The sequence below is a fragment of the Hetaerina americana genome, unplaced genomic scaffold (genome assembly GCF_022747635.1).
Source record: "Hetaerina americana unplaced genomic scaffold, ioHetAmer1.1.p SCAF_15, whole genome shotgun sequence".
In the NCBI taxonomy this organism is placed as follows: domain Eukaryota; kingdom Metazoa; phylum Arthropoda; class Insecta; order Odonata; family Calopterygidae; genus Hetaerina; species Hetaerina americana.
Genome location: NW_027286625.1, coordinates 1,741,095 through 1,753,761, shown reverse-complemented (window position 1 = coordinate 1,753,761; position 12,667 = coordinate 1,741,095). Strand labels below are relative to the sequence as shown.

The window sequence follows — 12,667 nt, the reverse complement described above, 5'->3', positions numbered from 1 at the left end:
CCACAAAACACAACCTGACCCCTAACACTACATAAGACCCTCTTCAGTTCAGCATACTTCCTTCTGTCCAAAATTCCTTCTTATATTCTTGTTTACTCAACATTTACCTCTCTATTACACACTGTCTTCAACATCCCATTGTGAATCTAAACACTCTGTATCCATCTTTCCTGCCTCCTTTGGATTTCTCCCTACAATCCCCTCTCGACCCCCACCATACTTAGCATTCCCTCATTTGTTTTCCTTTCAGTCCATTTAACCTTTTAAATCCTTCTCTATACCTACATTTCAAAAGCCTTCAATCTATGCCTATCATCTTGTCTCAATGTCTATACTTCTGAGCAGCAGAAAACCACTCTCCATACCCAAATATTGAGGAGGTTTTCCTTGAAATCCTTAATGTCCCCGTCATCAATTCCCTCCTCCAAGGGATAGCGTCATGATTTAACACAAGTTGCCTTTTCATGACCCTGCCACCTTGGGCCAGAACACTTCAGAGATTGATAAATTGCTCTACCTGCTCAAGATTATGAGCTCCAATTTTAATATTCAACTTAACTTTTATCTTTCTTGAAAACTGCATCACTTTGGTTTCGTTCAAATGTTCAGAATTATATGGAATAAATAAACTAACTGTAAAATAATAGGTAAACAAGTTTGTCAATTTTTTTCTAACTCTTCAAAAGTATATGATAAATAAATATAGGAAAATGTAAAAAAAACATCTTTAATAAATGCCACAAACAATAATCATTAACAATAAATTTCTCTCAATATGACCTAAGTTAAATTCAGCACATCAGCCCTAAAGTGGTAGCGCTCCTGCTTCTTTTAGAATATCCTTCTTTCCTTCAAAATATTCTGCATACCAATGTATGGTGTCTTTCTTCTCTTGCACAGACATGTATGGATTTTTAGAAAGTCCTATGCACACCAATTCCATGAAGTGTCGAACAGGCCCTTTTTTGGGACACCAAGGATCTAAGTGTGGCTCCAGAAATACATGTTCGGTGAAAAATACTTTTTTCTCTTCATCTAAACCTAAAAGAGAGACATGAATGATTCACTAAATAAAAATGGCTGCTCAAGTGTTACCCATTAATTAATACCCGAGTATTTAACAAAAACAATGATTATAGATCAAGAGATTCATTGTGATTATATTAAAATATCATTAAATAACATATCTGTTTTATCATCCTTCAAACAGAGATATTTAATAACTGAGGAGAGTCATTGTTTAGCATTAATTAATGTATGAGGAAACGAACATGTTTTTAAGCTGATTTACAGGTGTTAAGGTACTTAATTATATATGGCTATAAATTAAAGGTTAATAATACCTTGCTCATTATCAATGGGAAATTTCCAGAGTTTTCCTTGCTCTGTCCAAAGTATCATATGCTGATAGTAGTTTCTTGGAGGGTGTGCCGTTGCCAATCTAATTTCCCTTTCTTCTTGACTATCCCAAACTTTAAGGCTCTCTGGAGATGTAACATCCTTGGAAATTTCCTTCCCGAAAATACCTAATCTGGGTCCGCCAAAAAGATCAACGGGGTCCAGCTCTCTGAAAGACAAAGGGTCCATAAAAAAGTGCCGAAATTTGAATCAGGAAAAGAGTAAATATTGTTTGAATCAAAATTAAGTAGGCACACTAATTATAAATTTTAAAATTGCCAAATCGAAAGAAAATTCTTTTTCAATTAATATGTGATTATAACTCCATTAAAATTAAGATACCCTTTTCTGAAACGTTCTCTTTGTCCTCCTTTAAATATAGGCCGAGCAGGTTTCTTCAATTGTGCAGTTTCTCGTCTGATTTCACTCCAATCTTTGGGCATTTCTCTCCTGGTTTTTGACTCTTTGCTAGACTCGATCTGCATCCCACCAATGAGTTCACTAGGATGTTCCATGCACGATATTACAAAAATTACTTGCGTATACTCTAACTTATAAAAGTCAAGTGAATAGAATAAGCAGTTTTACGTGCATAGTAATAGCAGTATGAATTATACGTACAAGTTTGTCATGAATAACAATATGTATGTGTGTTATAAATATTTAGTAAAAAAGCTGGCTATATAATTGGCGAACCGCAGCTTAATATCAACCCGAATTCGCGAGTAATTTTACCAAAAATTGAATACAGCCACGTTTTTTAACTATTTACCTTAAATTGGTGGGACCTTTCGGGGCTAAGAGCTTTTGCAACAGTTCTGATTCTGTTTCTTTAACATCTCCTCCCAAACTTTCGGCAACTTTTTTGGTTGCTTCGACGAGCTGTCGATCTAGAGCAAAAAATTAAGTGCAGAAATGAGAATCACTGTAAATCCTTCACAAAATAATTAACTGACGAATAAAACAAATACGTTACCCATTTCTTCAGATAATACAAGGCCATCTTTTACTTTCATTGTTGCTTTGGGTTTTTCTTTCTTCTTTGGCTGGGCTAGTTTAAGGCCTTCTTCTTTCTGTTTAACCAATGGTCCGTCCTATAGAAAAACCCTTCAGTACTGTAACAGTTAGAGAATCTCACAGGCGATTGATTCTATTCAAAACTAACCTTTGTCATTAATTTTAAAAGATCGCTTAATTTCTCTTTGGCGCTCGCCTCATTAACATTTTTAGTGCCTTCACTGGTTTTGGCATCATTTTCTGAGTTTTCACCATCTTTACTTCGGATAAAGCTTGCTACTTTGAATCTCCTCAGAGCTAAGGTTAAGACACGGTATTTCTCCCAAGAGTTACTAAAATATGTAAGAAAAAAATTACAGTATCATTCAAAGAGAAAATTCCACGAGAATTTAAGAAACAGCATCTTGCCTTGGTAACTGCCTTTTGCTAATAATTCCAAACATTATTGCCGAAACTAACAAACACCGTTTACGTATCCTCCTTCCATTCGGCTTGGCATGGCCCCTCTCTCTTTAGCGCCTTGCGCTTCACTGAACCCCTTGCGCATTTTCGTATTTCAATAAGTTTTTTGGTTCGCATATGAATTTGTGTTTGGCAAATCCCTGTGTGAATTTTTTTTACTTTTTCAGTTGGAGCTAATTTTTTAAAAATTATGATTGTAGAAGATATTAGTTTATATTTTATCTGTGCCGCTTCATGAGTCATTTCCTACAGTTTATATATATCTGCCCAGCCATGAAAATGAGCCAAGAAATTAGACCTATGCTGATCTTAAACATTAGAATATTATATATTCTCTGAAGGACCCATATGAAGGATTACCAAAAATGATCACCATCTGCATGATTATTCCGAGGCTGAAGTACCTTCTCGGGTGAGAATGAATATTTTTGCATGACGTCTTCTTGATTGGCCCCATCTGTAGATTCTGTTTTAATTGCTAGCTCATGAAGCCCATTATTTCTAAGCACGAAGAATAGGTATACCTCATTAAAAATATCAACAATATTAAGATATGGGTCCAAGTTCATATCTCCATTATCCTCATAGTTTCTATCTTGTGTGAAATTCATAAAACTAAAATTATTACACATACATTTATTTTTCATTAGGTAGACCTGAATGTGTCTCTTAGATAAGTTGAAATACAGAAATAAGATTTGTGACTAGAATTTTCACATCAGGCGTATAATAGAATTGTATTTCTTTTTTATTAATTTCACTTGCTTAAGTGGCATACCTATATCTATAGCATTAGGATCTAAATTTTTAAAAAAATTCTTTTTTGTGTATTTTCTAATACCTAGTATTTCTAATACACAGTTATCTCAACAAACGGTCATTTAGTTATGTATTGATGAAGTTTTCATAGGAATGATTTGAGCAACAATTTGGGGAAATTGATAGGGAAGCAAAGCTTCTTTGTGTGTTGAAATGATTTTCTCCAATTGAGTACTTGCATGGCCAACCAAGCTATGTAGGTGCCTACAGAAACAATACAGGCAGTTACATAGCCTATTTATATAGCACTTAATATATTTACCACATCTTTTATGCAGGATATGATATCATTTAGAAATTCCTCATGGGGGTTATGAAAAAGTTCCAGTTTTCCCTGCTGTGATTCCTCACCATTATCCCCCTTTTAATTTAGTCATCAAAAACTGTTGTAGCTCATCACCCAATAAACAAACTTACTATGAAGAGAAAGTATTTAGTTTTTAAAATGCATCAATTCTCAAGTGTAAAAATCATTTGTCTGATTTTTACCCTTTAAAATAGATGCATTTTAATACACATTAGTGGATGACTGTTAAAATTACTGTCTCAGCATCTTATGCAGTTCTTTGAATTTGGTATATAATTTTTACTTCACTTTTATTCACAAATATAAATTAGATCTTGTTTTACAATCATCAACGTAGCTAACTTCGTTTCCATCACATCTTAGAAATGTCTTTTTTTTCTCTTTCAAATAAAGTTATTTCATTGGGCCTTATATGCACCATATGTCTTATGGTGTTTTCTGGGTATTTTCATTGTTCGTGTTATTCCTCAGAGCTCCATGATTGAACTTAAAAATACTCAACCTAATTAACACTCCATCATATGTACCTTCAAATGCTATCCTTACTTAAATAATCATTATTTTTTAGGTAATCAACTGGTTAAGGTAGGTTTTCATTTATGAAAAGGCCCTGGAAATTTTAAATGTCCTAGCTGGAATTTAGGAGCATCTTAAATAAGTCAAGAGATAAGTGAAAGCATAGGAGAACATCAAAAAAGCATTTAATGACAAGGGATGGGAATATCACTCAAGAACGGAGGAGCACTTATCAAACATTATGTTTAATATGCAGTTATTAAAAACCATGAACTCATTCATAGATAGTGATCTCATTGGGATGCTAAGTCATAATGATCAGTCACATTATATTTTGAGAGATTGACAATGAAAATATGATGTCCGATACAGCAGCAGTTGTGGAGAAAAACAATGAGTTAACTTTTGAATAGAAGATAGGGTTATCCAATAGAATGTGAAATAATTAAAGAGGGTAACAGAGTATGTGAATTGTCATTTATTTCAGTGACTCCCAAAATCAGGAATTTATTATCTGCACAAATGGCAACATGTTTGCATTTATATTCAACAGCAGTGATAAAACAAATACCAAAGGACTGAAGTAGGTTCTAGGACATGACCAAGATGATGAATGTGGTCCTATGAGTGCACATTCTTAAGGTGGAAATATGTCAAGCTGTCCCATCATACTTGTCAATGGTGATTCAAGAAAGGAATTTGGATACATTACATTTTCATTGCGAAAGCCAAGTTCTCACTGGAGGGTCAAAATCCCTGATGATGCTTTTGGACAACTCCATCTGATACCCAAGCATTGCTGTTTCCTGGTACATGACTAGGACTACATGGGAAACCAAAGATGACATAGAAAGAAAAAGGTTTCCAACACTGAATTCATGAAAAATTCATGCACCTTAGGCCTAATTTCAGGATCAACTCTGGCCCCACTCATCTAAAGCAATCTTCAGGTAGATTTGAATTTGAGGTTTCCAATCTGAAGTCACCAGCAGCATGGCTGGAGAAACTGTTGTCGCTAAAAGACACCCTGAAACAGAGGAATGCCGGAAAGCCATAACCATTCTTCAGGTAGCTAGGCAAGAGGTTGAAATCTAAATAGAATGGCAGCTGAAGTTAAGAATCATATGGAAGAGAAGGTGTTTGAAGTGGTGATGGTAAAGAGTCCCTTTGGACAGATTTTGAGATATTTTTAAATGGAGGGATAAAATATCAAATTATGATCTAGTTTATGCACAAATGGGATACCATTAGGGGCAATTACAACATTATTTAGGAAAGAATTAGTGTTATTAGATGTATGTTTGAAGGGATAATGGAGATAGTCAAGCAATATATATGAAGCATATATTACCAAACAGTGTGCGGAAAGGCAAGAGAGCATATCCTTAAGGCATTTTAATTGGTAAGAAGTCTGATCACAGCGATTCTAGTGAAATAAAACTTGAGGATAAAAAAGTTTTTGCTGGATATCATGAAAAGTGAAATGGATTCAGGATTTTCAGATGTCTAGAGAGGCAAAGACAAGCTATAGTAGAGGTTTTTCTCTAAAGTTTTGTTTAGTAGAAGAAGTAGGACTTTGTATCAGCTTGAAAACTTCCAAAAATGTGACTTTTAGCAACTGGGTTGTCCTTTGTGCTCATGCAGCCAACACAAACTGTGTTTGCTTATGGAATATACATGTATTCTGTGGATAGATAGCCCAAATAAGGTATACGGTTAGTGGGACATACTAGCTAAATACAAAGTCGACCCAGAAGATAACAGCTCATCCTAGGTTTCTCAGATAGTGTAGAATTTCTGCAGGGCTGCTATTAAGAACTTTTTTCCTTCTTAAATGTGTATTTTGTGTTTTCTCTAATTTTCAAACCTTGTGATCTCGTTCTACTTCTAACCACTGTTCTTTGACTGTGACACTTGCCTTTATAGCCAATCAAGCTCAACCAATTCGTGGCATCAAAGGGTACAAAGCATATTCTTTGAATTCACTGATTACTTCCCCAAAATAACGCTGGAAACTATATCATATACTAAACAACTCATATTCATGTTCCATAATTCCCAAAAATTCAGCTACAAGACTAAAGGAGACCCATCATAGGACGGCCTCAATAAGTAACTGATTGTATTAACTGCACCTTTCCATCGCATGACATACCAGTATGATGTATAAATCCCAAGGACTCTCCAAGGGTAGAGAAACCTTGCATATTACTAATATTTATGGTGTAATTTTTTTTAATATTTTGAACGAATAAGTTTTAATTTCCAAACCACCCTATGCTGATCTATCATAAGTTTCTTGCCATTAGAATTTGGGGTAATAAGTTGACATATATATATATATATATATATATATATATATATTCACATGGAAATAGATATAAGGAAATTCTAGGTTAATTAAGGATGTTTCCATGTGAATGAATATTTGTTTGCCATATGGCGGGATTTTGTGCTTGAATATGTATGTATATATATATATATATATATATATATATATATATATATATATATATATATATATATATATATATATATATATATATAGTCTAATAATCAATGCGAGTAAGAATGAATATGTTAAGGCCACTTCATAACATGGAGAAAACCATTTATGTTCCTCGAGTCTGAACAATATGTCATACACATATACGCTACCCTACAAGCCATCGCTAGGGTATTGGCAGGGGGTGATAACACACCAGACTAATTTTGACGAAAAATACTTTTACCCCCTAGCGCGGTCAGACAATGTTATTCTGATCCCTTATCGTTCGTGGGAAAAACGGTATCCTAAATTTATTTGTTCTATGCTTAATCTCTCTCGCGTTTTATTTACTCAATATGCCTTACTTTAGTGCGATGGGGTACTACAATTTCAACGCCATTGCTAAAGATACCTTCCAATTAACGCAAGACATTTGATATGTAATTTCACCTTCGCTCCGTAAGTGATTTACCTCCTAGCTCCTCTAATAATTTTGATTCGCTGCTCAGGTTGTCATAACAACATTTTACAAATTTAGCTCAACTACGCTGCACACGATCCAATTCAGCAATAAATCCAACTTCATGGGGATCCCATTTACTAAGTAGCAGCATACTCAAATTCTGTGTTACACATATTACTGGCTTGTTTAAACAGTCCAATAAAATGCTCAAACTGACTGTAGAACAACAAAAAATGTCGTTCTCGAGCCGTCACCACTTCTACCTGGCATATTCATTAGCTTTATTTCTTAGCAGGACGTTTTAGGTCAATTTCTTCATAGTATACGAGTACATCTTAATTTTTTCACGCAACTTCCCACTGAAATGTATACCTAAGAATCGTGGTATACCGAAATATGACCTGCCTAATTCTACCCTGATTCATGGAATACAAAATTCTGATTGCGCTGAATAAAACCATGGAATGGCGTGTGATTCGTATGCAGTGGTAGACCCAGCCGTTCGACTCGCTACGTCCCTCAACGCAGTGCCGGTTTTTAGGGCATTTTTAACCTTTTGGGTTTGAGAGTTCGATTTTAAACCAACTTCCCATTTGCACATAAACCCACGTTTTGGCCGTCAGTTTTACCAGTTCGTGGTCATCCGCGCCGTTTTCATCAAATTACCTTGCTTCTGCAATTATTTTTGCGGAACCACCTTTTTTCACCATTCGCGGCTACTTATCTATTGAGGCAAAAGCCGCGAGACATCAGCACGTACGGTATAAAATGCTTCAGAGCGTCTTTCGCGCACATTCAGGATTGCCACGAGTTCAGTCAATCACAACGGTTGATATAGAAGAAAATTGTTGAGAACAGGTTTTGTTCGATTTTTCACGAAATGGTAAATTTCGCCACAAAACTCTGACGACGGGATGCACGTAGCAAAACTTCCGTTAAAACCTTAGAGTAGGATCCTTTAAACCATTGGTGTTATTTTCTACTAAAAAAAAATTATGTTCCACGAAATCACGTCAGACTCTGTTCATTCTGTTAGTAAGTTTATTGTATAATTCATTCCCCACTATTCAACAAAAAACTAATTTAATACTCACTTCGTTGAAGTTTATCTGTCTTTTTTTTGGTTTGTCGCTCCGAATTACATAGAAGTTCAGTCATATTTCTTTCCTCCTGCTATACTTTCACTCATAATAGGGAAGAAAAATAGAGGAAGGATAAAAATGAATTTCTGGATGAAATTGATGGGTAAGTGGATCGGGATCGTTCTTTGGCTAATACACTGGGCCCTCTGGGTAACACATAGCACCCTTAGGGCCTGCGTCCTAGAGGTGGCAATATTTTTCAGTTGTGTCCCAATCCCCCTTTGGGGTGCTATGTGGAGAGCATTTGTGTACTGTTAAAAAAAATGAGTATAATATTTCCCGAAATCAATCCAGGTACTGTTGCTTCTATAGTTAAGTTTATTGTATTACTCAATTTATACGATCAACAAACAATGTAGCTTATTTTAGAGATTTTCAAAGAGTAAAAATAATTCGCATTGACCGGGATTCGTACTTGGATTCGTTTATACCCGGCCGAGTGCTATAGCCAGTTAAGCTACCGAGGCATATTTTTAAATTCCGAATATTAGGGGCCTTTAAAGGAGCAAGATGTTTTGAAAAGAGCATTTTAATGCATACAGGGTTCGTCCGGAAAATAAGTGTACTGATTTTTTCCCGCCGCTCCAGGCGCGCCCAGCACCGCTCTGACGGGCTGCGATTGGAGGGGGTATGTTGGCAAGCCACGCTGAAAAAGGCAGTCGGCTCTGAGCTGTGGTGTAGTGAGGAGCTCTGTTAACGCGAACCTCCACGCTAGACCCACGTCACGGAACGCGATGCCGAAGTTTTTGGAGCAGCGTTATTCCATCAAATTTGCGGTAAAGCTTGGGAAATCGTCTACCAAAACTGTCGGTATGATTAACCAGGCTTACGGGGAGTCAGCCATGTCCAGAAACATGATCTTTCGGTGGCACAAGATGTTCGTGGAGGGCAGAGAAGAGGTCGACGACGAACCACGGCCTGGACGCCCATCAACGACACTCACCGACGAAAATGTGCGAAAAGTTCGCGATGTACTGAACTCTGATCGTCGTCTTAGTGTTCGGATGATAGCAGAGCAGTGTAATGTGCCAAAAACAATAGTGCACGAGATTATTAGGAAGAAATTACAGATGCGAAAAATGTGTGCAAAGTTGGTGCCGAAAGTGCTCAGTGATGATCAAAGACTCAATCGTTTGGAAATCGCGACACAACTTGCGGATCACTGCAAAAATGATCCACATTTTTTAGAGAACTGTTCTGTTCCCGAAGATAAAGAGGAGTTTGAAAGGAACGCGATACGGGACTTTGGACGCCGTCAAAGAGGCCGTGACGATGTGTCTTCGAGAGGTTCCCGATGATGCCTTCGCGGGAGCGTTCCAGGAATGGGAACGCCGCTGGAACAAGTGTATCGACTCACAAGGGTCCTATTTTGAGGAATATTAGTTTAAGATATGTAAAAGTGTAATAAATTTTTTTTCCTGAGCTCAGTACACTTATTTTCCGGACGAACCCTGTATTAGCGGATTATTCCGTTAAAATTTACTGTCGCGGCATCTCCCGCGGTTCTTTGAATTTAATACTTTTACTTTACAACTCTGGCATGAATTGGAAGGAGGTCTCTTTAGCGATGGTGGTGGAAATTTATGGTTAGCCTATTACAGCAGGAGAGTTGATTTAAATAAAATTAGAGAGATTGAGTGCAATACAAATTGATTTTTAGATTTCATATTTCCCACGAACGATCAGAATAACCTTATCTGACTACGTTGGGGGGGGGGAAGTATTTTGTGTTAATACTAGTCTGGAGTGTAATCACCCCCCGCCATACACCCCAGAGGTAGCATCCAGAGTGCCATGTCTAGTATAAAATAGCATACAGTCCCCTAGGCGCATTTTGGTAACAAGTGGCAGTGTCTGCGCCGGGCTTTTCTACTATACCCTTCCTCCAATCCCTGAAACTCCTACCTCTATCATTTACTAACCATCCCTAATGGCGCAAATTACCTAAGCTATCGGTCTTTTCCCCTAATAGCTGCTACCTCTGATTGACGTCAAGCGCAAAGAACGATGTGGGAGTGAAGGGAACAAGATGGCTGGGAGAGCTCCCACAGAAAAACCATTGGATTGATAACCTTTGATGAGGATCTCTTTTTCACTAATGTGCAATCCGTTATCTTTTTTCTCTACCCGAAATCATTTACGATAGGAACTCAATGCGCAGTAAAATGGTGGTCTGATGGGTGGGAGAGTTTTTTTTGTCTTTGTAACCTGCTCCTGGTTTTGTGCTAGAGGGAATCCCAACGGATTCACGTTTGTTCTCTATATTTATTTCACCCACGATTCGTCAGTTTATTGTACGGCGTCACACGTAGGTGATCGTTGGAATGTAACGCCTCCACTCTATCCGAGTCGCAAAAGCGTTTCTAAAAATCTTCGTTGCCGACGTATTTTAAAATTGAAATGCTCCCACAAATTTTCCTAGAGCCCTTCAGAACCATTTCCAGAGTTAATTAATTTTGTTCTTGTTTTTCGTTTATTTACGGGAAAATTCACTTCATTTTAGCACTGCGTTTCAGAAACTAAGCTTGTTCGCTCGATAGACTATTAAAGGAAAATAATGGAAATTTGCAACATTTTATACGAGACAACCTATAGGCGAGAGCAGGGGCGAGAGAAGAGACCATTGTTACGAGACAATCGAAAGTCTTTTTGTAGATCATTCTGGACAGTTTGAGCAGGCGAAAGCTTCCCATGCAGTACTGTGGAGACGAAAAATACTTTCTTCCAGAACTCATCAAAAGCTGAGTTTTATCCAAAAAGTATGCAAAACCACCTAGAACGATCGATATCTCACAGCAAGCTCTGAACCCCTACAAATAATACATCGCACCGTATCCTCTGTTTTGTCTACACCCGATACTGAAGAAAGTAGCTTTCGCCACCAGCGAATGGATAGTCTACAGTGATATCGTGAATATTTTCTTCGTATTTCTAAACCTGTGGAATTATCTAACTGTTTTCTAACCTCAGTTTTATAATGTATCGTTAAGGGTATGGTTAACTTAGACCACCGGTTAAGGCCAAACATTTGTTAAGTAATCGCTAAATAATTCCAACCTGGCGGTTAGAGTGATCGAGTTTTAAGCACAAAAGATCTGCGCGTTCATAAATGAGCTGGTAGAATTGCTAATAAAATCGGAACTTCCATTCCAGCTAACGATTGGATTTAACAAGACATCACCAAAATACACCAAGTGTGTTGCCATAAGGTCGCCCTTTGCATCAGAGGCGGAGGAGAGAAAAGAGTTCACCCAAAGACTAGCGCCGCCACTACAGCGCAAGCTCTTAATTAGCAGCGCACATAGCAGCTGGCAGCTGTTTCGCGAATACGATATTTAATTCCCCATTTCACGTTAAGCCGTAAACGTTTCATCGCAAAGATAAATCAAATGAATGGCAAACTCATTGAACTCTCTTCTTTGCGATATCCTCTCCTCTGCTGAGGCATCCCTGTCGCCTTCCCAGACGGTTTTCGTCTTTCAAGACGAATAGTTATCTTTGTTCTTCTCATGGCGGCTCTGTGGTTCGGCGGTATCATTATAACCTCGGCTTCTTCGTTGGCGGAAGGGCTGGTGGGAGATCGATCCTTACTGGCAATGGATCGCTTGTGGCGATCCCAAGGCCAGACTTGCACCTCTGAGATTCTTCGAACAGCAGCAGAGTCGGACTCTGCTACTTTTCCGAAAAAATACCTCACTGTACTCGGGTGACGTTCGTCAATCGTATCCATCGAGCGTTCCCGTCGCGGTGCATGCGTGACACGAGATCGTAGCGGCCTCGTCCCAATATGCACAGCAGTGCAGTATTCTGCACTACCTGAATTTGAGCGAGACTCGTCTTCGGCACTCCAGACCATACCGGCTGGTTTTCCACAGAACTCGTACTTTACGACCCGGGTATCGTTGCCAGCATCATCAGGTGGCAACATTAAAATACTTATCTAAAGCAAAGCTAGTTAATGAAGGGGAAAACATTAAGAATCACCTTAGGGACAAATTAGGAATACATCTCTAAATGGAATTTTTTAGGATGCATACTTTAAAAATTGGATTCTG

General features: G+C 37.7%; 1 protein-coding gene across 2 annotated transcripts; it reads right to left on the bottom strand.

Moving 5' to 3' along the window:
- Nucleotides 1-711: 711 nt before the first annotated feature.
- On the bottom strand, nucleotides 712-2,926 carry mRpS31 (mitochondrial ribosomal protein S31). 2 transcript variants are annotated; one of them, XM_071583891.1, is made up of 7 exons: nucleotides 2,824-2,926; nucleotides 2,564-2,747; nucleotides 2,375-2,492; nucleotides 2,171-2,288; nucleotides 1,741-1,899; nucleotides 1,344-1,567; nucleotides 712-1,041 (listed from the first exon to the last, which is right to left on the bottom strand). In XM_071583891.1, exons 1-7 carry the CDS (start codon nucleotides 2,856-2,858, stop codon nucleotides 806-808), a joined length of 1,074 nt encoding a protein of 357 aa, XP_071439992.1. In that variant the 5' UTR covers nucleotides 2,859-2,926; the 3' UTR covers nucleotides 712-805. The 2 variants fall into 2 exon arrangements, with proteins under 2 accessions (XP_071439992.1, XP_071439993.1); XM_071583892.1 differs by having other exon boundaries at nucleotides 2,836-2,926.
- Between the last annotated feature and the right edge of the window lie 9,741 nt (nucleotides 2,927-12,667).

What these genes read in the sequence shown, in the direction of transcription:
- mRpS31 (XM_071583891.1), bottom strand. Translation starts at nt 2,858, where the DNA reads ATGTTTGGAATTATTAGCAAAAGGCAGTTACCAAG. An exon ending in AGAGAACGTTTCAGAAAAGG is followed by an intron (nt 1,568 to 1,740) that starts GTATCTTAATTT and finishes TTTGTCTTTCAG; the next exon opens with AGAGCTGGACCCCGTTGATC. An exon ending in TCCCATTGATAATGAGCAAG is followed by an intron (nt 1,042 to 1,343) that starts GTATTATTAACC and finishes TCTCTCTTTTAG; the next exon opens with GTTTAGATGAAGAGAAAAAA.